Genomic DNA, 27,599 nt, shown 5'->3' on the forward strand with positions numbered 1-27,599 from the left:
AGTTAGAAGTTATTTTTTTATAACTCATGACTGTAAATTTAGATTGTATGGACCCAGTATATTTATATATGACAGTATATTTTCTGTATATTAATCTTGTGTTCTCTTGCAAAGTTATAACATTATTTAGGTGGAGGCTTCAAATAAGCACAGTGGGTTTTCTGCCTCTTTGTGCACTGTATAGTACTTGTCATTTTTGTTATGTTTGTGTCTTCATAAATTGTGTAAAAATAAATAAACTAAAAAAATGACTAACTCGTAAAGGTGAAATGCTGCCCCCTGTTTGTTTGCAGCAGATGGCCAGGTACCACACATTGCACCTTTAAGATCTTCATTCTATTTCACATGCTGTTGATGACAATTTGCTGTGATTAAAATCATCGCCAAGGTCTAAAAACCTTTCTGCTCCAGCCAGGTCTATACAGAAAGTCCCCCTCCTCTCTCTGCACAACATGAATCTTTCCCTCTTCTGTACCTGGTTTCTATTTCTGGCTCATTTCTTTACCTGCCCCCTCTCAGGAGAGAAGAATGTGACATTTAGAGACTGGGTGCTCTGCTGTGGATAATATGTGGTCTTTCAAAAACGAGGTTGGCTACGCACAATGTCTAGCACACTGAAAATGCCAAGTTGTACATATTTTTAGAGCAGTTACCTTCCTAAGTGGGGCGACAGGCTTTATACAGTAAATACACCTCACAGTGGGCCATAGACGGCTGAGCAAGTGGAGCAAATGCATCTCCATTATGCATAATAATGTTCATAATGTGGTGTCAAATTATGAGTTTCAGAAAGTTAGAAAGGCCACACTGGACGTCTAAACGGCTCATCTAAAAAAAGAATAAAGGATGCTTGTGATGTTGGGTAAGCCAGCACCATAACTTTATTTTACTACCGCACTTATTATAAATTGCTCTGAATGACAGCACCGGCTAAAGGCCCCGACATGCAAATATAAATCTGAGCGGTGGTTTCACTTCCTCTATCTGAGCCGCAGATTGAGGAAGTCGTCAACCTTTGAAAGACCACATCCGAAGCCACAATAAACCCACATCAGAGTGAAGTGCAGGGCTGAGGAGGAAGGAAGGTTTCACAGTGAATACAAATTGTGTGCTAAAACTCAAAGCAGACAACTTGTAAAGGCTGAGGGTGGGTGAATGTTCTCCTCGTTCAAAGTTCTAGTAAAAGCCAAATGGAGGGTTTGATGTGCAACAATTTAAACGAGAGAAACGTGTGTGGATATCAGCTTTTTTTTATGTAGAAAACAGTAACAGCTGTTGGAAGATTTTCAACGATATAAAGACGTACTGAGCAGACATTCAGATTTCTGAAAATACTTTAAAAATGCTCATATTCCATTTGTCTATCATTATTATGATATATAACATCCACTAGCCACTTCCAGAGATGCACCGATTGTCTGACCTGCCGATTTTCTTCTAAGAACTATAATTAACAGTATATTTGTACATTTTCTTTCATGGAAAATTGAAATTCCATTGTATGTTCATAATAAAACATTGACTGTTAAATAACGTGTACAAGTTGCAGAACCTTCTCTCACTCAAACATATCTGAAAATAACAGTGCTCCAGGTTACTGGAAATAAAAAATACAAATACAAATGAACTGCGTACTGCGTATCCCACTTTATCCAACATGTTTTACTTTCCCAGAAGAAAACAGGTGCAGCATATCTCTACACACCTAGTGGCATTTACATCAAAAGGTTATCCCAGCCGGAGATTGAAGGAGCTATCTTGTGGTGAAGCACGTGTTTAAATTTGACCGGCAAAATCTAATATATGAGTCTGATCGGCCGGTCACGGCAACCGGACAGTTTGACCGGTAGCCGATAGATCGGTGCATCTCTAGCCACTTCCTGTACATTTCTTACTAAATCTGATATATTCACAATAGACTCGTTTATCAAACCAACAGTATATGGAGTAGAGCCTAAAAACTGACAAGCTTCAGCTGAAGGTGATTAGCTGATGTTGATTGAACATTAAACTCTGAAACCGTCAGCTTCATAATTGATTTGGCATCATTAGTCTGATAAATGGAAGTATTTGCAGTAGACTATTTGGGTATGGACTTCCACTGAGCAAAACCACCAATTGGCAATAAGATCCCCATGTCTATGAATATTTTTGAGTCCTGCTCAAAATACATTACATGTCTCCTAAAACCCATAGAAACCAAAAATCAGAACCAGTACCTTTCTGGGACTCGTGAAGCTGTAGTTTCTCCTGGTGGTCCCATCCCAGCGCTGATTTATCCTGTCTGTCCGTCTGCACACCAAACTTGCCCCCAAAGCCCTTCACGTAGTCTGCAGAAACACACAGAGGGAAGCAGACATTAACACCAAAACACGTTTCTGAAACCTCATTTGTCGTCTGGTTGAAGTCTCTGAATTATGGTAGAATGATATCGATGCAATCACGGTTTCAATATTGTTATGTTGCATTAGTTTATATTGTGATGTAGTAAATGTCCTGGTAATTTTATACAGAATTAGGTTATAAATAAAATAAGCTGATAGGAATGTCTGCTATTGGCTAATTCAGTCATTTAAATACCTGATATATGAAGGTAATTTATCACACAGACACAAACTTAAAGCAAACATCCCATAAAACAGTCCTGCTCACCGATTTGCAACATTGCCTGTAATCATCTAATAACCAGAGATATTAATTAGCTACCACAGTACTAATGGTACAGTGCAGTGGTGGAAGAAGTACTACTGATCCTTTACTTAAGTAAAAGTAGAAATACCACGGTCTAAAAACACTCCATGACCAGTAAAACAATTGAATTAAAATGCTACTGAAGGAAAAGTAAACAGGTATTACATACAGCAAAATGTATTTTTAGGTACTTTTAGACTACTGGGTAGATTAGTATACTATTGCATCACATCATATAAATCATATCTTTTTTTTAAGTGCCAAATAAATGTAGTGGAGTAGAAGTATAAAGCAGCATAAAATGGAAACAATCAAGGAAAGTATGTCAAAAATACTTCAAATACATGTATTTAAGTACAGTACTTGTTCCATTCCATCGCTGTCTAATCTGTAGGAAATGAGCCAATATTTTGCCATGTTTACAGTAGATTTAAACAACACTAACTTTCATATTTTGAAAACTTAATGCTTCGTCTTTGTGGCGTAATATTCACTAATGTCTGCTGATCGAAACTAAAAAAGATTAAAAGGCGTGAAAACACGATTCAAGTTGTAAACTTGTCTCTATGGTGTACAGTAGGTGATGCTTATTTTAATTCATATTTTTAAACACAATCAACAATTCATGTGTGCAGTATTCAAACTTCTAAACAGATGTTAAGCCTTTTGCACCAGATGTTTTAACCCAGACTGGTGCATTAACATGGCTGGCCCTGTTATCAGAGCATGCGAGAGTTATCACAGCCTAAACCACAGATGCAAACCTAGGAAGCAAACACAGCCCAGTGCATTGTGGGGAATTCTTGAAGTCATCTACGCCTTCGACATCAGCCTGTGTCTAAAAGCTATAAAGTCTGTGCAGGTGTGTCAAGACAGGAAGCTACAGGTAAAGCTGCTCCGCTGTGTTGCAACTGAGAGTCCAGACAAGTCAGGACAGACATGAAGGTGGGACTCTTCCAGGCCCTCTGAACACATAAACTAGAAATATATGCAAATAAATATGCTGATGACTTTGGACACAGACTAATGACTATTTGATGGTTAGTAAGTTGTTTTTCATCATGGAAAAAGTTTATCTAAATAAACAGACTATACAACCAAGAAAAAAATGTCACTATGTGGGAATGTAATTCAGAGCTTGGCTGACCCCGTCTGGTCGGCTGGTCAATATGCTCTTCGCTGGCTTTTTATGAGGAGAAAAGCGCTTCAGGAACCCCAGGCAAAAACATTGCGTTTCATACACAGGTCCATTTTGAGATTTTGATCTATTTTGCTTCCATTACATGTCTTCTTTCAGACTAGAAGAAAGAAAACATCCAAGGTGTTTATCTTACTACACTTTGGTGAATGTAGGAGAAATCTACAGATGCAAATAGACAACAGATAGCATTAGATTACACCTCATTTGTATATATACTGTATATAACCATAACATTTTCAGACTACTTGTAATACAACCATTTTTTTGACTCTATTCATCTGGGGTGTCTCCCCTTAATCCATTAATTTTGGAGGTGGGAGGGACATATGCAGACCTGATGTATTTTACTTTTGAGTGATTAGCTATATTGTGTTAGAAATAATATTGATTATGAATAAAAATAATATTCAAATATATTTCACTCAACCAATGTGTTCCTGTTTTAATAATGGTATGGTTTAATAAACCGTGTTACTCTAGTTTGACCAAATCTCAGAAGCTCACTTGACATCAGGTGAATGATTAGGCTACTGCAACAAAATCAGCTGTCCCATTTGAAGTAATTCATTTGTAATAAGTGAGAATAAAATTACAAGAGTGTTACCTTTCTGTGACTCATGCTTCTCGGTTTTGCCCTGGTACTCAAAGCCCACAGCGCACTTGTCCACGTTGTCGGTATCAACACCAAACTTGCCGCCAAAGCCCTTGGCATAATCTGCCGGCGGCCAGAGCAGAGGAGGGGGGGGAAATCCAAAGTTAAGACAGGAAGAGGTGGAGCAGAGTTAACCCATCGCACACAAAGTCTCTCACCACCAAATGTTCTCTCTCTCCATGCAACTGCACTGTCGACATACAAATTGATTTCTCCTCCCAGTACAGTTTATCTAAGGTATCATGGCAACATGTTTTTCTGTCAAAGTGTAAATTTGACATATAACACACAAACTAAGAGCACATGATGATACCAGCAAAGCATTCTGAGCATAATTCAGAGTTGTATATCTGTCATTTCAAGAAGAGAAAGAATAAGTGAAATTGAAGAAACCCGATAGGGGAAACAAAGGGCATGTTTACAATGAAAAAGTATACCAGATTAATATATTCCACTCCCCCAGAAAACCAGCTAAGTCCTGCCCAAGCCACAGACCAGCAACAGACTAAAGGGTGCTGCCAAGTCTGTGCCAATCACCTGAAATCTGAGACGAGGAGGGAGGAACACATTAAAGGAGATCACCTACATCCAAAGAGACTACCGAGTCCTCTTAGGCCGATGCACTACATGCCATATCTTATGAACATTACAAAAATAATGTGTTATTTGACACTGAGGCAAACAAACATCACATCACATCACATCACATCAGATCACACATGCATCTGAGAGAGCTAAAATAAAAACAAAGCCATTGTTTGCAACTTTATATAAGCAAGCAAAAGGCTGAGGAATGAAGGAAGAGGAAGAGATGCAAAATAACCCGATTTGGCCAAGTTGAGTCAGGCCAAGTTGTTTGTGAGAGTGTGTGCTTGTGTGTTTGTGTGTATCCATTAGCCACATTTTCTCCATATCTCTCCGGGTCAACGGGAATGCCGCGAGGCAGGAAATCCAGACAAACCTTTCTGGGAATCGTGTTTCTCGGTTTTGCCCTGGTAATCGAAGCCCACTGCGCTCTGGTCGACACGATCTGCCTGCACGCCGTATCGCCCCCCAAACCCAGTGGAGTAGTCTACACAGCAAAGCAGGGGGGGGGGGGGGGGGGGGGGGCAAGGGTCAAAGGTCAGGGTGAAGCGGCATGGAAGCAGTGATCAACGAAGCAGCCCAATTCCAAATTCCTCATTAACATTTACTTGCAGTAGCCAGAGCTAAGACAGAAACCAAACAATGAGACATATTCACTGCTGTCATTATCACACAATCACATCATGCTGTTTTTAAATCCACTTCCTTTAAGATAGATAGATACACTTAAGGCGCATTCACACCAAGAGCGATACAAACTTTTTGCGCGGCGCCATTACATACAAAGTCAATGCAAAGAGGCGAATAGACGCTAATTCTACATGACTTTATCTTGAGTAGAGAGTAGTATCGATCCGAAATCCATTCAGAAAACAAGCAATTTAAAAGTTGTTTGCTTGTCGTCTTGTGGACAGACATGACAAAGCATGAATTCAGACTTTTTACAAATCGGCATTATTACGTAGTTATTTCAGCTTCCTTTTGATCCGTTTACAACAACGTTGCTGCCATATTTATGCCTAGATGCCGTTATGTTGAGTGTTGACTGAGCAGCTGCAATGTTATCATAGCCTGGCATTGAGCAATCCAAACTCCATTCAGTAAACAAGCATTTTAAAAGTTGGTGGTTTGTCGTCTTGTAGACAGACCTGACAAAGCATGAATTCAGACTTTTTACAAATCGGCATTATTATGTAGTTATTTCGGCATCCTTTTGATCCGTTTATTGCAATTAAATTACAGAACAATCTGTTTATTTTGGGTTCATACCACAGTAGCGACGTGTGGCCTGCTAGATACAGTCAGTGCAATGGCACTGTATGTGAATACAGCTCGCCGCCAGGTGATGTTATGAACCCAGACACGACAGCGTTTGGTTTTCTGATATATCTGGGACTTCCACAACATGTACAAAGCAGCAACAGAGGTTATTTCTTCCATGGTTGATGGACGAAATGGCAGAAAGAAAAGTTGTTGGTATCTATGGAGACAAGCTCCTTCCCCTCTCCGGTGCGTCTAGCGTGAATGAACACAAATGATACCGGCGGTACAACTTGCGCGAGTAAAGCAAGGTGAAAATTTGCTTTGCTCTTGGTGTGAATGCACCATTAAACTATGTGTTGTCCTGCTAGTTGTCCTGCTAGCAGACATCTTTCTGTCTGCACTGTTGTCAAAAACAGTGACACTACTGAGGAACCACTGGAATTGGGCAAATGTTCTGCACCTCTGTGCAGGGGGGTGAACGCAACACAAAGCTGGTGACAGTATGGGGTCATGGGAATGCAGCCTCAAAACACTAAAAGCTAAGAAGCCAGAGTGGAGCCAGAGCACTGGAGTCCCTGTAATAGCATACACAGTGCAGTGCGTAGTAGTAGCAGTACGAGTAGTTTTGTTTTGGCTCTATTCCAGCACATTAAACGTTACAGTGACTATGAGGTTAAAGTGCTGAATTTCAGTTTTAACCTGAATGTGTTTATTTCTTTATCTGATGAACTATGTCGAAACCACAGCTCCATTCACATCCTCCCCAAGTTTACCCAATCTGGGCGTTAACACACTCAAATACCTTTCAAGCTGAAAGCTTTAAACTTGTTTCTAGAGCTGCAACGGTTAATCAATTAGTTGTCAACTGTTAATCAGCAACTATTTGGATAAATGATTAATCAAAAAAATAATACATTTTAAGTCAAAAGTCAAAATTCTCTCGTTCCAGCTTCTTAAATGTGAATATTTTCTGGTTTCCTCTACGACAGTAAACTGAACATCTTTGAGTTGTGGACAAAACAAGACATTTGAGGACATCATCTTGGGCTTTGGGAAACACTGATCCACATTTTCAACACCATACAACTACTATCAATTACTCGAGAAAATAATCGACAGATTAATTGACAATGAAAATAATTGTTAGTTGCAGCCCTACTTGTTTGAGTTCAAGTTGAATGTCCAATGTGTACAGAGCCACACCTACGAACACTTGCACTGTAACTTCTAATATGCCAGGAAAATAAATAGAAAACAACACCATGAACACATTCTTAGACATGGTCTATCGGTACAGAGATCCTGGCAGAGCAGAGAGCTTCTGATCAGAGCAACAGGAGTGCACGTGATCAAACTGTTTGTGGCTGGAAAATATGGAAATCTTTTAGCAAAACCTGACTGGCTGATAAAACGGGTAAAGATAGATGGTGAATTTAGGGAGTTATTACTAGTTCCATGTCCCACACAACAGCTGCATCTTATTAGGATATATTCAAAGAAGTCTGTTAAACTAAACTACAGGTGATCTGGATCTGAAGCAGACGTGCAAAAAGACAACAAGTTGTGACATCACCTTTCTGTGAAGCGTGTTTCTCTGTCTTCCCGGCGTACTCGAACCCAACAGCTGACTGGAATGAGAGAGGAAGAAGCAACACAATTATTCTACCGATTACTCGTACCCCTTTAACGTGATTGTTTTATCCCTGTGAGTCATAATCAACTGCAATTACACTCACAGGGCCAATCTAACAATGACGGATAAGAATATAGCAGTTTTTATATTTGATCCATTGCAGAACTAGTTATACCTCCAACACTGTGGCGCATAACAGTGAAAAACTCAAGATTTTAAACCTAAATGTGTGCTTTGGACAGCTTTCATAGAGGCACTTGGGCACAGTAGTGCAGATAATTTTGTGGTATACTGTATGTCAGTTAACCCTAAAACAAGTTCTACAAGTTCTACAATGATTATGAATATTTTCTAAAACGGTCTCGGCCCAGGTGTGTGTTGTTTCCTTAAGAGGGAGCCAAACATTTTACACATCAACAAAAAAATCATGTTTGAAATCAAGGGGATGTTGTCAGCAGTGTTAAGTGGTCAGCAACAGGAAATACCTGGTCAACGCGGTCAGCTTGCACTCCAAACTTCCCTCCAAAGCCCTTGGAGGTATCCGTCTGGGAGCAGTGCTTGGACAAATTGCTCTGGTAGTCATGACCCACAGCAGACTGAAGAAACACAAAACAAGACACAGTTATTTCAAAAGATAAAAATGGCAATAAGGGAACATTTGAGGAGGGGAGGGGCGGGGCGGGGGGTCATGAAAAGAGCAGCACAGCTTGAACCACAGCCAGCGGTTTGAAGTGGTGACATCTGACTCATCACAGATGCACAGTGTGTGGTGTAAACAGTGCTCGGTCATCACATTCATGCTGCAATGACCACACAGCCCAGAGAGAGAGAGAAAGGTGTGGATGGACGGAGCTGCTTGCCAGGAAAGATTATCGTGTGTGTGAATGGCCACAACTGACTCAACAGCCTGTTCACACAAACACACAGACTGAGATTAGAGAAACCCTGCAGAGGCTCAAAGGACTCGGAGGTCATTTAGATTTGTGAAAATGGAGTTGGCTTCTCAGGTTTTCATTCAGTGCCCGTGCAAAACATGCCTGTTCAGAACGGGCTGAATGCTTGGCCTGTGGTGTTGCTGCTCAGAAAAACAACCTCACACTCGACACTGCACTTCTTTGGTCTTGAGCAACACACCTGCCATGACATAGTTGCGTCACACACCCAAGTCCGGCTACTCACGGTCAGAAACGCTGGTGAAATACACTTAGTGGATGTATTCATTTCCAAACAGGCGTATTAGTCGCTTGCTTTGACATAACCACCGTGGTTATGCCGTGATTGACCGCAGTGAAAATGCTGTTTTTGAAAGGTTAAATGGCAACAAGTATGGACTGAAGCAGAATATTTTGTTAGACAAAAACATGTTGTGAATTTGGAAATTATTTATCAATGCATCTTTTTTCAAAAAATTTTGACTTTTGGACTTTTGGACTGACTGAAGCTTCGCTCGCTCTGTGTGTGTCTAACAGAGAGGGGGGAAGAGAAGGTGGAGGTGATGTTTCCGTCACTTATTAATAATAATAATTTGAATGTCAACGTTATGAACGAAGCTTCAAAACATCAAACTATTCGGTGCAGCCCTACTCCGTCCTATTTCCTTTTGATACCGTCAGATGAGCATGTTGTCTTGTTCGTCTCCGAAGCATTGTCCGTTTTTCTTTTTGTCCCTGTCACATATCTGTCCATTCTGTAAATCTACAGACTACCTGTCTGAATGAACACCATTGCTATAGCCGATTTGTTTACTGTTCCGCCGTGAAAAAGATTCCGATGTCCATACATTAATTCTGCATCACATTTCCCCCCCGAGTCACGCCCGTCCCACCTGTCATGTCTCTGTGCGCATGTGGTGCGCCCCCCTAGTTGCATGCTGGTTTATATTTAGCTTCAGCTGCAGGAAAGTCTACAACTATAGCAAAACTAGTTTCACCCCTCAAAGAAAAATAGTGCAAGAGATACAACCAGCAGCATAAGATTACATCTATCTCGATAATTTCACTCAGTGCACTGTAGCGCATCTGTACACAGGAAACATATTGAGAATAAAGTGAAAAGAAGGTACAATGGGGCAAGAATCACTATACAGATTGAGCTGTGGTTTGTGTTGGTGGCACCGACTCAACCGCTACACGCCTCATTGATCCAGAGATCGAGTAACAGTCAACAATGAGCCTAATATAACTGAAACCAGAGAGATACGTGTTTGACCGCATGTCTATTATAAATCCTCACATTAAACTGATGACGGTAACCTTGAGAGAAAGTAATTTCCTGCTGGAACAAGGATATCAGAATATGGTGAAATACTTTGTTTATCCTCCCCCATTCAGTTGCTTTGTTAGGCAACGAGTAAATACAAATGAGATTACAAGAGGGGACTGCATAATCCCACGAAGAATATCTACTTTCAGTCAATCTGCACTTTCAATTATAGCAGCTGCACCAGCCCACATCAGGGGACTCACCATCTACAGGTCCTTTTCTAGACAGTTAAGGACATGGCTTACAAGCCACCAAATCTGACAGCACTAGTTTAGATGCCTTCATCATTTGGCAAATCAAAACACAACTTGTATGCTGCTAAACTAAATTGTAAGTTGCTTGACTTACTCTGTGTCTCATATTGGTCTTTGCTTATGTTTGTTTTTGCGAAGCTGTTCTGTATTTGTTTGTTTTGTTGAACCGTAATCTTCTCTGCTTTTACTGCTGCCCATGTCTGTGTTCTGCTTATGTCTCTCTGTGTTTTACTTTTACTGTAAACTGATATGCCTTATATATCATGATTATTGCTTTAAACTCACCCAACCTAGACTGTTAGGCCTAACGTATTGAATATTTACTCTGCTCTAAACTAATTGACACCATGCCAAAGAAGTGGCATTATGTTAAAAAGGATGACAAAAAAGTTGAATGTAAACTTTGTTCACTGTAGTTTCCTTTACACCTGGCCAGGGACTACAGATGAAAACTAGCTAAATTACAGTAGTGTTTATTAATATGCAATGTCCCGGGGAAATAACCTGAATAAATAAATGTGACGTTGATTGAGAAAACGGGTTCTTGAACACACAAGACTTTGCTCTTCTTAAGATCTCTTTTTCTTTCACAGTATAAACACGTAACCTTGTACAAGATGAACAGAAAGTTTACAGTAATCTGTTATCTAATATCTAATATCAGACTCCTTCTTCTAATTGACTTATAATAACTGTTATGATTTTGCACCAAAAATCTAATGCCCTATCAAAAACATTTCAATATTAAGTTTTAAAGTTTATTCTTGACCTTGAGATTGACATTGAGATTCATCTGCTGATGAAAGCTCCAGAACAGCTACTCTTTTTTGCACCATCACCACTTCATCAGGCAACGCAGCGATAAATCTGGGACACCGCTCTTTGAAAACATGGATGTGAAAGCAAAAAAACAAGTCTGTTCCAGCTTCATCTAAGAGTTCATCTGTGAGTCTTGTGGTTCCTCTTACCTTGTCCATGCGGTCCTGCTGTAATCCAAACTTTCCTCCATATCCATGCGAGGCTTTAGGCATGGTGTCCAACTCCTTCTGCTTCAAGCTGGTGTGCTCCGTGGACACCGTCTGACGCAGCCGGTGGATACTACGTCAAGGAAGGAAAGAGTTAGGAGACACATTTTGGGGCTTTCCACGTTGCATTTTAATACCAAAGAAAATATTATTTGCTTCCTCACTCTATGTGCTCCTGATGTCCTGAGCCCTCCACCGTCTTGGCCCCCCAGCGCTGCTCCTTCTCCGATACGTCATTCTAGAAATCCAAGAAAACAGAAAAAAAAGTTTAATGGGGCAAGAAATGGTGCTGAGGAGAGAGAAGGATGGAGCAGAACTTCAGAAGTGGAGTGAGGAGAACTGGGGGGGAAAAGGAGCGTGCATAGGTACCTCAAAGTCGGGGTCGGTCTCCCAGTCGTCCCCATCGTCATTTACAGCCATGTTGACTGACTGTCCAGCTGCTGCCTTCCACATCTTTAGTGCAACACACACTGAAAAACAAGAAAACTTTATAGGGACATTACAGGGACAGAGAGACCAGATTCAAAGCTGACGTCTTTATCAATAAATTCAGATTTTTTTCATTAGCTGAAGAAGGCCATGGGATATGGTCAAAAGCTCAGAGAATAGCGTAGTCAGTGGACCTTATGTTTAGACTATTTACAGCAGTTTTGTTCCAAAGGTTGAGATTTTCCAAATCCATCTTTATGCAATACCTGCATGTAGAGCTGGAAAAAATATAATTTGTTGATAAGTGATTAATCATTTTAAGTCATTTATCAATCAAAAACTACGACCATTCTCTGGTTCCAGCTTCTCTTCAATGTGAGGATTTAAGAAAGATACTACCTTGATTTGGTAAACTCAGCCTCATATTAGCTTCATATTTGCATACTGGCAAAGAACAAGGACTAGGGATTTTGTTCTTACATTTAAAGCTGTAACTAATTACAGTGCTCATTAATCTGCCAATCATTTTCTCCGAAATGTCAGAAAATAGTCACAATTTCCCAGAGCCCAAGGCGACGTCTTAAAAGGTACTCGTTTTGTCCGACCAACAGTCCAAAACCCAAAAAATATTCCATGACATTAAACAGAAAAGTAGCAAATCCTCACATTGGAGAATCTGGTAGTAGGAGTAGGAATGTTTGGCATCTTTGCTTGAAAACATCTTGACCGATTATCAACTATGAAATCGGTGCATAGTAATTTTCTGTCAATTGACCGACTAATTTAATCGTTTCAGCTCCACTTACATTTGAGTCACGTTAGGTAAAGAACACTTCACAGTCAATATGGACATGTGGAATTATTTCCGGTACAATTAACTCAATATACACTGTCTCAATATCAACTGTCTTTGAGCAAGATGCTGAATCTCTACCAGCTGCTACCTTGTTGAATCACACTAACCTGCACTGAAACAGAGATGCTGCAGAGCTACATGATGATTTTTTTAGTTTGGCTGAACTCTAGTGATCTGGCATTTAACTGGAACAAACGCTTCCTGTACTAATCCCAATTCCTGACTCAGCACAATGTGGGCAATCAGCATCTGTGTCCAATCAGAGGCTGCAGGACAGGAGGAGACGTGGCTCCATTCACCTCAGGAGACAGAACCGAGGAGGAAAAACCTTCCCAGACCAGGAAGCAAGCAGCCTTGGCCAGTCCCAACTACCAGCTACTTGACAGTATCTCCCACAACACAGCCACACCCATCATACTAAACCCAACATGTGTAGTCTTTCTGACCAGGCCTGAGGAATAAAAAAGGGCAAGAAGGTGTGAATGAGTATATTATTTTGAGATACTAAGTCATTATTTTGAGATATGTTATTTTGAGATATTAAATCATTATTTTGGCAAAGATTTTCATTATTTTTAGATTTGTTATTTTGAGATACTAAATTCTTTGACAAAGTTTCTCATTATCTTGGGATATATTATTATTATTATATATATATATATATATATATATATATATATATGTTATTATAATAATTATATTATATAATCTCTTGAGATACTAAGTCATTATTTTGAGATGTGTTATTTTGAGATACTAAGTGATTTTTTGAGAGGAGAATGAGAGGAGAATGAGGTGTGGATGAGGTGTGAATGAGGTGGATGAGGTGTGAATGAGGTGGATGAGGTGTGAATGAGGTGGATGAGGTGTGGATGAGGTGTGGATGAGGTGAATGAGGTGGATGAGGTGTGGATGAGGTGTGAATGAGGTGGATGAGGTGTGAATGAGGTGGATGAGGTGTGAATGAGGTGGATGAGGTGTGAATGAGGTGGATGAGGTGTGGATGAGGTGTGGATGAGGTGAATGAGGTGGATGAGGTGTGGATGAGGTGGATGAGGTGTGAATGAGGTGGATGAGGTGTGGATGAGGTGTGAATGAGGTGAATGAGGTGGATGAGGTGTGAATGAGGTGGATGAGGTGGATGAGGTGTGAATGAGGTGGATGAGGTGTGAATGAGGTGTGAATGAGGTGGATGAGGTGTGGATGAGGTGGATGAGGTGTGGATGAGGTGTGGATGAGGTGAATGAGGTGGATGAGGTGTGGATGAGGTGGATGAGGTGTGAATGAGGTGGATGAGGTGTGGATGAGGTGGATGAGGTGTGGATGAGGTGGATGAGGTGTGAATGAGGTGGATGAGGTGTGAATAAGAGGTGGATGAGGTGTGAATGAGGTGGATGAGGTGTGAATGAGGTGGATGAGGTGTGGATGAGGTGGATGAGGTGTGAATGAGGTGGATGAGGTGTGGATGAGGTGGATGAGGTGTGAATGAGGTGGATGAGGTGTGAATGAGGTGGATGAGGTGTGGATGAGGTGGATGAGGTGTGGATGAGGTGGATGAGGTGTGAATGAGGTGGATGAGGTGTGAATGAGGTGGATGAGGTGTGGATGAGGTGGATGAGGTGTGGATGAGGTGGATGAGGTGTGAATGAGGTGTGAATGAGGTGGATGAGGTGTGGATGAGGTGGATGAGGTGTGGATGAGGTGTGGATGAGGTGAATGAGGTGGATGAGGTGTGGATGAGGTGGATGAGGTGTGAATGAGGTGGATGAGGTGTGAATGAGGTGGATGAGGTGTGAATGAGGTGGATGAGGTGTGAATGAGGTGGATGAGGTGTGAATGAGGTGAATGAGGTGTGAATGAGGTGGATGAGGTGTGAATGAGGTGTGGATGAGGTGAATGAGGTGGATGAGGTGTGGATGAGGTGTGGATGAGGTGAATGAGGTGTGGATGAGGTGGATGAGGTGTGAATGAGGTGGATGAGGTGTGGATGAGGTGGATGAGGTGTGGATGAGGTGGATGAGGTGTGGATGAGGTGTGAATGAGGTGTGAATGAGGTGTATGAGGTGTGAATGAGGTGAATGAGGTGGATGAGGTGTGAATGAGGTGGATGAGGTGAATGAGGTGGATGAGGTGTGGATGAGGTGGATGAGGTGTGAATGAGGTGGATGAGGTGTGAATGAGGTGGATGAGGTGTGAATGAGGTGTGAATGAGGTGGATGAGGTGTGAATGAGGTGTGAATGAGGTGGATGAGGTGTGAATGAGGTGAATGAGGTGGATGAGGTGTGAATGAGGTGGATGAGGTGTGAATGAGGTGGATGAGGTGTGAATGAGGTGGATGAGGTGTGAATGAGGTGTGAATGAGGTGGATGAGGTGTGAATGAGGTGTGAATGAGGTGGATGAGGTGTGAATGAGGTGGATGAGGTGTGAATAAGAGGTGAATGAAAGGTGTGAATAGAGTCTGGATAACAGGGAGCAGCTGGTAGAGTCCAGTCAGATGCATTAGCTCCTTTACCTTCAGCTTAATGTCTCTTAGTTAGCTTCAATCAAAGTAGGTCAGACCACATATATAGAAGGACTATTATCCCTGAACATGTGAGTCTAATTTCCTCCATTAAAACGTGATTAATTGGCTCCAGGATCATCTGGATCCAGAGGAACAGTAGCTGCTGGTCTGAGAGGCATTTCCTGTTCCAGCTGTCCCAGTGAGCTAGCAGGCTGAAGCTAGCTGAAGCTAACTGAAGCTAACTGAAGCTAACATGCTAACATGACTAACTGACTGAGCTCGAGCTCTCTGAGGTTTTCACAGGTCCTCCTGATGAAGAGTTATAACTCACCGTCTCCCACAGAGGAGCTCCGACCAGAGTGTGAGTGATGTTCTGCTGTTCTGTTCAGAGAGAGTACTCCTGTTGGATGTTTCAGTTCTCACCTCAAAGCGTTGATGGAGAAACAGCTTCCGGCTCTCCCAGTATCCAGTTTCTCTCCGACGCGCTGACGTCACACATGGGCGGGGTTGTAGAATGTTGGTGATGTGATGGAACTATGGAAGCTCATTTATGCCAATGTGATGAACAAAGTCATTATATTGAGCAACTTTATAATGATTTAGTATCTCAAATTAATGTCGATATCACAACATAATTACAAACTTTCTCAAAATAGTGAGTTAGTATCTCAAAATGAAGATAAATCTACTCCTAATTTCTCCTTTTAAACATGAATATATTTTCTGCTAAAGTTATTAAACCTATAACACAACAAATAACATACAAAGTTACATAATAATTACAAAATTTTAAAAAATCGGAACAAAAGTTTATAGAACTCCACATTTTTGTGTCAGACAGCTGTGCATGGTCACTAACCTTTTCCGTTCACACCTCAAGCGTTGGAGAGACAGCTTCCGGCTCTCCCAGTATCCCGTTTCTCCGACGTGCTGACGTCAGAAATGGGCGGTGTTGTAGAATGTTTGTGATTTGATGTAAAATGTAAATTTGATGGGATAAGCTATGGAAGCCCATTTATGCCAATGTGATGGAGAAAAAAATATCCTGTAAATCATTATAATGAGAAGCTTTATAATGTTTTAGTATCTCAAAATAATGTCAGTATCATAACACAATTACAAACTTTCTCAAAATAGTGAGTTAGTATCTCAAAATGAAGATGAAGTTTATGTTATGTTGTGATATTAAGCCATTATTTTGAGATACTGAACCATTATTTTTGACAGTTTCTCATTATATTGTGATATATTATTTTGAGATATTAAGTCATTATTTTGGCAAGTTTTCTCATAATTTTACAATTTATTATTTTTGAGATACTAAGTCATTATTTTGTGCTATATTATTTTGAGATGTCATTATTTTTAGATACGATGTCATTATTTTGACAAAGCTTCTCATTATATTGCAATATATTATTTTGAGATGTCATTATTTTGAGGTATCAAGTCATTATTTTGGCAAAGTTTCTCATTATTTTGAGATACTAAGTCATTAATTCAAGACAGTTTGATCTTTTATTTCATCACAAGGATAAGTTTTCATCTTATTTTTTTCTTTTAGTAGCAGAAATGGGCTTCCATAGGCTCCTAATTTCTTCCTTTAAACATAAATATATTTTCTGTTAAATGTATTAAACATATAACAAATAAAATACAGTTAAACATGAATAATAATGAAAAAATATGATTATAAATTATTATCTGAATATTAAAATAATTAAAATAACGTTTTTTTTCCCTGTAACTGCCTCAAAGGATTTAGCAATTTACAAACAGGGTCTTAGCCAGGATTTTAGAAATACGCATGAATCAACCAATCAGTGGTAGAAGAAGTACTCCGGTCTTTTAAGTCTAGAAATAGTATTTCCCAGGTTTAGACCTGGAGAGATACTGTAGATTAAAGGCTACATTGGGGAGAAAGGGAATAACAGCTGTACACTCATAGAGGGAACAACTTTTGGAAAAACTCAAAGGATAATTTAATTTAGAAAATTGAAAAATGTAAATAAATACAGGACATTTATTATTTCTCCCTGGCTGATAATGTAAGATTTTCTGTGTTGCATGTGTTATTGTTGTATTCATTTTGTTTATTTGTTCATTGGCTAGAAACAGACCAAAATAAAATACTGTATATGTGATGCCCTCAGTTTCTGAATGGTGAGCTGTGTTGTTAAAATTACACAATGTCACAACTTTTAATTTAAAAAAATCTGAACAAGTCTATAAAACTCCAGTTTTGTGTCAGACAGCTGTGCATGCTCATTAACCTTTTGTATTTTAGATTTGTAATAAATTTAGGTCACTTTGTGGAGATAATTTTTCACACTTTGACATGAAATCTGTCTTTTTCTGTTGATGGGTGTCAAAAATGTTAAATCCCCTTTGATAAAATGTCATAAAACAATAAAACGTGAAAAGGGAAGTAAATGCTTTATATAGGTACTGTAATTTGGAGCTTTTCCTATAATGTACAGATCGATTGAATTAATGTAAATATTCATTCCTTATTGGATATTTTATTCTTCATATTTGTTGAATTGTATGCTTGCATGTAGACAAGTTTCACATTTTTGCATGTTTAGCTGACCTGACCAAAACACTCTAGTTCTACCAGCAAGTAACTGGATAATTTTAATTGTACAAACTGAAAAATTCTCAATTTCAGGAAACTTCTGGAAAATTATTCAGACTAGAATTACAAAAAACGTGTTTTGTGAGATCACCGTGACCTTTGACCACCAAAATCTAATCAGCTCTTTGTTGAATCCAAGTGGACATTTGTGCCAAATTTGAAGGAATTCCCTCCAGGTGTTCCTGAGATATCACAAGACTGGGACAGACGTGAGGTCACGGTGACCTTGACCTTTGACCACAAAAATCTAATCAGTTCATCTTTGAGATATCACGTTCACTAGATTGGACTTGACAGTCGTACGGACGGATGGACAACCCGAAAAAACATAATGCCTCCGGCCACAGCTGTCGCCGCTGTGGAGGCATAAAATAATACAGACCATTAAAACAAGGCGAAAGTGAGCATGGCTCACATACTCCCGCTCACTGCTTGACCCCTACTAAACCAAAGGTTTTGCCCTTTTAGAACTAATGGAATTAACTAATTAACTAATGGGCACCTTGGACTTCTAACCCCTAAAAGGCACAACTAGACCACGCTGTCAACCATCATACCAAATTTGAAGTTCCTAAGTTAAATAGTTTTCTAGTTCTGCTCCGGAAACGAAATTTGCAATCGAAAAAAATCAGAGTTTTTGGCCAAAATTTCAAAGATTTGGGCGCCCAGGACTTCTAACCCCCAAAAGGCACAACTAGACCACACTGTCAACCATCATACCAAATTTGAAGTTCCTCAGTTAAATAGTTTCCGAGTTCTGCTCTGGAAACGAAAGTGTGACACGTGAACGGACGGACATAAGGACGGACGGAGGGACACGCGGAGTGCTATATACCCATGATTACGTTGTCGCGGGGTTATAATAAAGTGCTTCCAACAAACAGTGCCCGCTCATCACGGCAACGCATCCTGAAAACAGACACATGAGGTTATTGTGACATTTACACACATTATAACTGACATGACAAAATGGATTCAGTCTCACTCAACAAGGACCTCGCTAAAGTCGGCTGTCTGAGAAATCCATCAAGAAACCGGAAGCAGGACAGGAAAAGACAAGCGATTCTCAAAAGACAAGCTTTAGTCTTTTTTATCTGCAGTGGAAAATGAGTTTCAGTATTTTATTGAAAGTAAGCAATAAATAATATTGTGATAAAAATAGTTTATAAGTACTCAGACTGTACATCATTGTTACAAGATCAGAAGACTCAATGGGAAGAGCAGGAATAAAACAACAGCAACATGATTTGCATTGTGCATAAATGACTAAATCACAAACAGAAAAAAAAGAAGCGTTTCTACTTTAAGCGTTAACTACATGTAGGGGTGAAAGAAAACTCTTCGGTTCCTTCTCGTTTGCCATACTGGCCGGAACCTGTGTTGGGAGCGTAGACGGGACAAAGCGAGACATGAGGAGCGTTGCTACAATCACAGGAGCAAACTGGGGATTCAGCTCTGAAACTGACGAAACACAACATGGGCGAGATATAATAAATAAGAACAGACGACAGAGAGGAGTTAAGAAACAATAAGGCTTGATATGAAGTCTTCGTACAAAGTGTTTTTAAAAAAAAAAAAAAGGTTTGTGGGTGGATCGCACCGCTTTGAGGGTTATCTAGTCACAGCGGGGATCGACTGAGGCCTCAGTGAAGTTGGTCCATCGAAGGAGTTTCCACACGTTCGACTCATAAGTACATTTCAAGTCCTCCTGTACTAGCGAGCCTGTCTGTGTGTTTCTCCAGAGGTGAGGGAGGTTCGGTTTTGTTAAAGGGGCGAGCTGGGAGTGGTAGGGCGGGGAGAAGTGGAGAAGTTTCCGCATGCAAGGTCAACTAGAGAGAACCTCCAATTCGGTTTTCACTTGCATCCGAAAGAAGCCCTCTTGTTTTGTTGTTTTTTTTTCGCTACTGTTATATGGCTTTAATTCTTAAATTCAAGAGTTTCATTTTGGTTTTGCAGATATGGAAAATAAAGAAGATAAAAGGAAAATATACTGTGTGTTTCACATGATATCTGTTGCCACCATCACCTGGCTTGCCAGCAGTTATTTTAACGCCGATGGATGACTCACAGTGTTGAGCAGTTTTGTGAAACAGTCTGACAACTCCAGCAATTCGTCTTGATATTCACACATCCGTTGACCTAAGAGCTGCATTTACACAAGATCACAGGTAATAAGCTACAAAAATTACAACAGTTAAAAAGGGCAGAAGGATATGAATTAAGTTATATCATATATCAAAGTCACTTAAGCGTAAATTCAATGATTAGAAATCAAAGAGAGGAAAAAAAACAAAAAAAACATACATCTGGTCAATAGAATCAGGATTATAAAAAAGATTAGATAAAATGTCTGTTGGTAGAAATATACAAACTCCAGAAACATTCAGTTACATACATCTGAGAGCTGAGCTTAATACGGGCACAGTGGAGAAATGTTTTAAAAAGTGGGTTGATTAAGGGGATAGAGGCAAAAAAAAAGGATTACATAGTAATTCTAAAATCAATTAAATGTCCCATTGGTTTACATAAATATAATAAACAAATGTAGATAAATCTAAAAAGTTTCCACTAGGGATACTGAGATTGGTGAGTAAGGTCTTTCTCTGTGACGACAACAAAAAAATATTTTTAGTGTCCTTGCGAGTCATTTCATTTCAGTTCATCATCCTGGTCTTGAATGCAGGGAATTCCCCCTCATCCTCTGACCAGCGGTTACCTATAGAAATAATGAGGATAAACTGAGAAGGGGAAGAGAGAGGTGAAACGGACACGAGAGGAGAAGCAGGACAGAAGCCAAGGATGGGTGTGGGGGGGGGAGAAACAAAGGGAAAGAGAGGAGAGGCGTACAACATGCGTTATTAGAGCCAAGTACAGTACGAGAAAGCTGCTTTCTGCCTGGAAAAAGAGAGGAGCGCTTCTGCAGTGAGGTAAAAGTCCGGTTCAGACCTGGCGTTAACATGCGTCCTCATTGAACGCACTCAAGATGCATTGAGATCCGATCACTCAGACCATATTCAGAGGTGGTCTGGACCACATAGTAGTGTGTAGTGAACATGTCCTGCGCCACATTAAGGAACGCGGGATAACTGGGCTCCTCAGGTGAGTAGACAGGCAGACGCCAGCGCTTGTCTGCCTCGCAGCATGGAAACGGCCTCTGTGCTCTACTGTATTCAGTCGGTACAACTGTATTTTATTCAAATATATCTTATCTATAGGCTACATATCTACAGACTATCAGACTAGGCACGCAAAGTGCATTATTATCATACTGTCGGAGATGTGTCTTTTTGTTCCGCTGCTTTGCGTGGAGCTGACACCCGACCGCCTGTTCTCTGTCCTCCCGGCTCTCTGGAGCTCTGCACCCCTACAGGCTGTTGTCTGGTAAAGGCAGCAGTGTAGGCGGCGCGGAGGTACCCGGGGACCGCCAGTACAATAACCTTTTATTTTGTTGTTCATACAATGTACCAGAATTCACGAATATGTAGGATATTACTACGGACATTAATGTAATATTACATCAGAACGTCTGCTGTATTAGCCGTGCGTTTACTGCATGTTTTTTTGCATATAGAGTGGGGAAGTGAGATCGGACACAAGTGGCCACTCAAGACGCATTCTAATGCCAGGTGTGAACAGACTAGGGATGTCACGAGAACCGATACTTCGGTACCAAGTCGATGCCAAAATTCTAACAACGTGACGGTACTCTTTTCTACAGTACTGCAGGTACCGTACGATGCCTGTAATCAGGGTCCGACATTAACAAGCGCCAAATGCGGGTAGATTTTCTGTTTGGAGAGTAACTTTCTGAAGGCTTCTATCCTCTGCTCTCTGTGTGTCGGAGTTTGACACACACACAACAGCGCCGTAGAGATGTTGGGTTTGTTTACTTTTTCAGAGATCCATTATTAATTTGTTTGAGAAGAGGATTCACTCGTGGGGGAAAAATCTGAACTGAATTTCTATCTTTTGCTGTTAATTGTTAAATTTCTGAAAAGTGGTGCTTTTTTATCATCAAAATATAACATTAGCATTTTAAATAAATATTTAATGGTCTGTCACCATGTCAGTGAATTTAAACTACTGCTTGCAATCTGAGGATATACAGTATATAGAGAGAGTGTGTGTGTGCGTGTACAGCCTCTGCTGTTTTCTTACAGTCATTGAGCTCTACCTGAGAAATAAAGTCTCATCATTTTCATTTTTTTTTTTTTACCGTGGTATTGAATTGGGTATCAAGAATCATGGAAATTCCTTGTATTGGTATCGACTACTAGATTTCTGGTATCATGGCATCCCTAGAACAGACGTACTTAAAGCTGTCTCACTTGTGTTCGGATCACTGAAGACGAATGTTAATACCAGGTGTGAACAGGACCAGAGCCATACTGTGTGCTCGAGTGCTTCTGTTATTTCAAAGTTGATGCGTGTGATCTTACCGTTGTATGTTAACAAGAGTAGGTCCTGACTGTGGCAGTGTCCAGCCTCTGTATAGACTGACTTCCTGCAGTTTCCATGTTGGCAAAATCACATGCAAAGACATGCCGTTAGTCACAGCATAATAAACAAACGGCACAGCAGCAAAAAGCCATTCAAGAAGAATTGAGAGTAAATCTTGGCAGATTCAGAGAAGTTCTACTTGAGTAAGTAGCAGCGATGACGGAGCATATTACACACACACACACACACACACACACACACACACACACACACACTTCTGGCACTCTGCTTACCATCCATCTGGCTCCTCTTTGGCTGCGTGGAGGGAGACGCCGCGTTGCTACCGGTCACTCGGAAGTTGGCGGGCAGGGTGTCGGACTCACCCAAGGGCATCCCCCTCATGTCTTTGGGCCTGAACTTCTTTCTCCATGAGGGAGCTCGGCGGAAGTTCTTATCGTCATCCTAGAAGAGAGGCGGAAGTCAAAGAGGAGAGTCGAGAGATGTGTAAAAGATGTGTAAAAGAGAAAAAGTTGGTTTCACATATTATTTCTCACTCAGTTTGTGTTGCTGTGTTAGTAAGAGTGTTACAGTATGTGTGTCTATGTTTGTCACCTCTTCACTCCTCCTGTCTGTGCCGATGGTCAGCAGACTGTTGTATTCACGCTCAAGAGTTGCTCTGGCCTAGAAGAGAGAGACAAGAGACTGTTACTGAATTCACCAATTTCTAAAAGGTACAGTGTGCAGGATTTGGCGGCATCTAGTGGTGTGGTTGCAAACTGCAACTGGCTCTAGGTCGGCTTGGAAAGGTTCAGGGTGAAGGCGGCTTGCTGCTCCGGGCACCTCTCACCCCAAACCTCGCCGCTTCCCGGAGGCCGTGGACTTGCTATGCCCACTTTCAATGCAGGGAGGGACGAGACCCCCTGCTCCCGGCACGACTTGCCCCATTGCATTACGGGTCTGCGGCGATGTTGGCAACCCACCCGACCCGTCTTGAAACACGGACCCCGTCTCGTTTACCACGCTTTTTGGGTGTGACTTTCTCACCGTGTCAATACCATTCATATCTATACAACCAATGTGTTGATGTTTAAATTCTTTACTAGAGTACAAAGTTCGTCATAGATCTAGCCTCTTAATTTTGCTCTCATAGTGCACAAGATGGATGCATTTAACTTTAAAATGTCTCTTTCTAAATGCAAGATGTTTCCAAAGTCAACGAGTAATCGTGTTAAATCGTCATGACCTCAATATTGACAAAAATAATTGGGATTATGATTTTCTTTGCCGTAATAATTTAAAGCTATAGTAAGTTGGAGAAACAGCTGAGGAGCTGTGTGTACCTGTGTGTTCTGCGTGGGGATCTGCAGCAGCAGGGCCAGGGTGTTGTGATCGAAGGTTTCGTCCAGGGCGAGCAGCGCTCCATGAACTCCGCTCTCATAAAGGTTGCTACTGTACTCTTTCAGCCCGATGGCCTGAATCCAGCCGATCACACGCTCATTACTCCACACCAGCACCTCTGAAGTGAAGAAGATTCACAGAAGAAATATAACATTGTGTCTTATCGTGTCAGTCAAGAAGATAAATAAGTCAGATGGGTGGGCATGTATTTACTGAACCAGCAGGGTGTTTTGTTACCTTGAAGCTCCAGCTGAGACTCTTCCCTTCTCCTCTCCAGCTCCTTCCTGTCATAGTTGAGCCTCCTCAGAGACATCACTCCACACTGAAAACTGTTCCTATTGAACGGACACAAAGGCAGTTGTTTATTTGGATCCTCATCGGTTGTTACCTTGGCAAAATCTACTTCTATAACATTGATATTAGGGCTGTCAAAGTTAACGTGATAATAACACGTTAACGCAAATTGGTTTTAACGCAACTCATTTCTTTAACACACTAACGCAAAAAAAAACTAGAAAACCTAAAGATTGCACTGGTACCAACCAGGTCATACTACCCTTGTTGCAAATGAGGCCAAATTTTAGCGAGGAAAAATTTTCAAAAGGGGTCCCTTGACCTCTGACCTCCAGATCAGTGAATGTAAATGGGTTCTATGGGTACCCACGAGTCTCCCCTTTACAGACATGCCCACTTTATGATAATCACATGCAGTTTGGGGCAAGTCATAGTCAAGTCAGCACACTGACACACTGACAGCTGTTGTTGCCTGTTGGGCTGCAGTTTGCCATGTTATGATTGGAGCATATTGTTTTATGCTAAATGCAGTACCTGTGAGGGTTTCTGGATCAATATCTGTCATTGATTTGTGTTGATAATTGATTTACAATAATAAATATATACATAGATAGACAGCTTTATTGATCCCCGTGCGGAAATTCGATTGCCATCAGGTCAGACAACAACAAACAACAAAAACACAGTATTTACAATACACCAATAAATAAATAACATCATAAGAAGCCCTTTGAGACATAATCAACAGCTGAGAGGTACCATGGATCTAGGCCATATCTAAAAATGTACATGCATAAAGCTGCATATTTGTCCACTTCCATGTTGATAAGACTATTAAATACTTGACAAATCTCCCTTTAAGGTTCATTTTGAACAGATAAAATGTGTGATTAATTGACAGCCCTAATGATATACATTATTTCACGTTAGTACTTTTCATTAGTACTTGACATTCACAATGCAACAGTTTGGCCCTGGTTTGAGTTTAACAGTTTTTGGGGAACAATGGAGGAGAGGAATGAGCTGTATCACGCTCTGGATACTAGTTATGTGGGATAAATATATTGAATATCACCATCGACTTACCTGTGGAAGCTATCCACCATTTTGAGCTGTCCCCTCAGGTCCTTCTTGGTGAGGTGGTCAAGCATGCGGGCGTCCACCAGGGACTCCATGAAGTAGGAGCGGTACTGTGGTAAACCCAGGCTGGGCAGCCACTCGTTACCAATCCACTCGTGGTTCATGTCTCCGTACGCCAGCGTCTATGATCACAGAACAGATGGCTTAACATTTTTTCAAGACGTTCATATGTAAGTAATTTTATGTACAAGAGTTTGTAACATTTGTTATGTCGCATATACAATTCATTTGGAAGGATCGTGTCTTGGACAATATTTTGCACATTCCTGCACAGAACTGTATAGATCTTCATTTTAAAACAGAAATATTGTACATATTTTCATCGTATTTTTAATATTTGATTGTAAAATCGTCTATTCTATATTTAAGTTTCTTGACTTTGTAGTGCTTGCTTTTTATTTCTATTTTACCTTGCACCAAAACACAAATGTAAAATCCTTACAGGTGAAATCCTTCTTGGCAATAAACCTGATTCGGATTCTGGCCTAAGGTAAAAATGTGAGCTGACAGCAGCCGTCCATGCCGACCTGTTGGATGTCTTTCAGTGATCAACCAAGACCTAAACTTATAGGGAAATCTCATAAATCCTACTGTGACTGTTGATTAATAGTTTTATAAAGAAAGACCTGTGCAAAGATTATTCATTGAAGTCTATATGTAGACAGTTTTATCATCAACTGTCATTATACAATAAATATTACATCATTGCTTCATTAGAATATTCATTTTCCAATTAAATAATCATTTTCAAATACATAAACATCACAATTTACTTGTTTTCTAAATATTATGGAATTAATATTAATCTTTTATTCATTCAGAATCAAATAAAAACCATGTCATACTGAAGGTAGACTGTGTTCTGGTGAGCTAACAATGTATTACTGTATGAGTTACATCTCTTTATAGTATCTGTGTGGCTGTTGGTTAACTCTTCTAATGCTATCTGAGGTTTTCACACAGGAAACCCGACTGGTTTTGTAATCACAGGTTTTGTCACTTGTGGTGACGGAGCAGCAACAAGTCACCACAGGTTCACTTCAGCTGGACAACCACTAGATGAAACCACAGAAGTCGGTACGAAAAAGTCGAGCAACAATGAGCGAAACGGTACGCCAAAATACATTATATAGAATAAAGAGCAAAGAAAACAGAATTATGATTTAAAAATCTAAAAACAGGATTAAGGACTATTTGAACATTGACTGTATTAGTCCTGGTACTGAATGACACTGCTAACTCATTGATGTCATTTGCTGTTTGTTTTAACTTAGTTACTTGTCTCTTTTATTTTAATTTTTTTATGATGTTTTGAACTTTTTGCCGTTTCATTTTTAAATCTTATATTTGTGCTTTTATGTGTGAGACTTTTATGCTGCCATCTTGGCCAGGACCCCCTTGGAAAAGAGATTTTAAATCTCGATGGGAATATCCTGGATAAATAAAGGTTAAATAAAAAAAGTAAATACAAAAACATATATATATTAAAAGGTGTAATGTCAGGGGTAAATTGGGTCAATTCTTGAAAGGAATTTTTGGACAATGACGATTACTTATTTTATTTCACAGTTGGGGTTATGCCTCAATGGAAAGGCTTGACTTGTCCATTTATACAAACAGTGAATTGTTTGCATTTCTTCCCTGTACTTCATCTTAACAGGTGTTCATAAGGTTGTGCATCCTTAGAAGCAAAAAACTTCTGCAGTTAAATGTTCTGCAGTTGTTTCCTCCAGTTGATCTGGACTACGTTCTAACTAAGATCAAACACAACCACAGTAGCATTTAGTGGGAATCAACGGTTCTTCTGTATAAATGAACCAAACTTAAAGAGGTTAAACTGCACAATTTGAGTGGACCCCCCCAAACATGCTGACTGTGAATGCATCCTTAGGGAAAAGTGATCTGGAAATAAATACAGAGGGGAAAAACTGTGACGTCTCCTCTGTGAGATATTTGAAAATAAGGACTAAAAGATGGTGTTAATAAGAACAGCAGAGTTCAGAAGGTGAGCGTAGGTGGGTTTTTTGGGGGGAATGTGTGCAAACCTGGGCCCAGCTACCCTCGTCATCCTCCTGGTGTTAGCATGGTTAGAGTGAGCATGGTGAGAAGAACAGAGAGGCGAGGGGTTAGTGAGGCAGCAGTGCTGAGTTAGAGCTGCAGCTCAATGTGGAAAATATAAGTCAAAGTAAAATAACAACAAGCCAGACAAATTAGCCATCAAACAGGAAATAAAAACGCTGACAAAACGATAACAAATTGTAGGAGAGAGCGATACGGATAAAATCCCCTATTACTGTATGGATTATTACTATTATGTAATTTTCTTTTTCAAT

The 27,599-nt window shown here is 40.3% G+C and overlaps 2 protein-coding genes across 24 annotated transcripts in view; both read right to left on the reverse strand.

Annotated features, from left to right (window-relative positions):
- Positions 1-15,849, reverse strand: part of cttn (cortactin) — a 23,293-nt gene extending 7,444 nt beyond the window's left edge. For 2 of the 7 annotated variants that reach the window (XM_074657896.1, XM_074657888.1), the window contains exons 1-9: positions 15,688-15,841; positions 11,936-12,036; positions 11,731-11,804; positions 11,510-11,639; positions 8,511-8,621; positions 7,966-8,020; positions 5,506-5,616; positions 4,497-4,607; positions 2,220-2,330 (exon numbers count right to left, since the gene is read on the reverse strand). In XM_074657896.1, the coding sequence (XP_074513997.1) occupies positions 2,220-2,330; positions 4,497-4,607; positions 5,506-5,616; positions 7,966-8,020; positions 8,511-8,621; positions 11,510-11,639; positions 11,731-11,804; positions 11,936-12,019 (787 nt within the window). In that variant the 5' untranslated portion in view covers positions 12,020-12,036; positions 15,688-15,841. Of the gene's footprint in view, positions 1-2,219; positions 2,331-4,496; positions 4,608-5,505; positions 5,617-7,965; positions 8,021-8,510; positions 8,622-11,509; positions 11,640-11,730; positions 11,805-11,935; positions 12,037-15,687 lie in introns of all 7 variants that reach the window. The other 5 variants (XM_074657921.1, XM_074657911.1, XM_074657879.1 and 2 more) reach the window with 4 other exon arrangements.
- Positions 15,850-19,563: 3,714 nt separating this feature from the next.
- ppfia1 (PTPRF interacting protein alpha 1) overlaps positions 19,564-27,599 on the reverse strand; it is a 58,870-nt gene continuing 50,834 nt past the window's right edge. For 7 of the 17 annotated variants that reach the window (XM_074657649.1, XM_074657682.1, XM_074657641.1 and 4 more), the window contains 7 exons: positions 27,312-27,338; positions 25,213-25,388; positions 24,070-24,167; positions 23,775-23,950; positions 23,047-23,115; positions 22,728-22,896; positions 19,564-20,710 (listed from right to left, as the gene is read on the reverse strand). In XM_074657649.1, coding sequence (XP_074513750.1) covers positions 20,649-20,710; positions 22,728-22,896; positions 23,047-23,115; positions 23,775-23,950; positions 24,070-24,167; positions 25,213-25,388; positions 27,312-27,338 — 777 coding nt within the window. In that variant the 3' untranslated portion in view covers positions 19,564-20,648. Of the gene's footprint in view, positions 20,733-22,433; positions 22,499-22,727; positions 22,897-23,046; positions 23,116-23,774; positions 23,951-24,069; positions 24,168-25,212; positions 25,389-27,311; positions 27,339-27,599 lie in introns of all 17 variants that reach the window. The other 10 variants (XM_074657692.1, XM_074657713.1, XM_074657759.1 and 7 more) reach the window with 4 other exon arrangements.

The sequence above is a fragment of the Sebastes fasciatus genome, chromosome 2, assembly GCF_043250625.1.
Source record: "Sebastes fasciatus isolate fSebFas1 chromosome 2, fSebFas1.pri, whole genome shotgun sequence".
NCBI classification, from domain to species: domain Eukaryota; kingdom Metazoa; phylum Chordata; class Actinopteri; order Perciformes; family Sebastidae; genus Sebastes; species Sebastes fasciatus.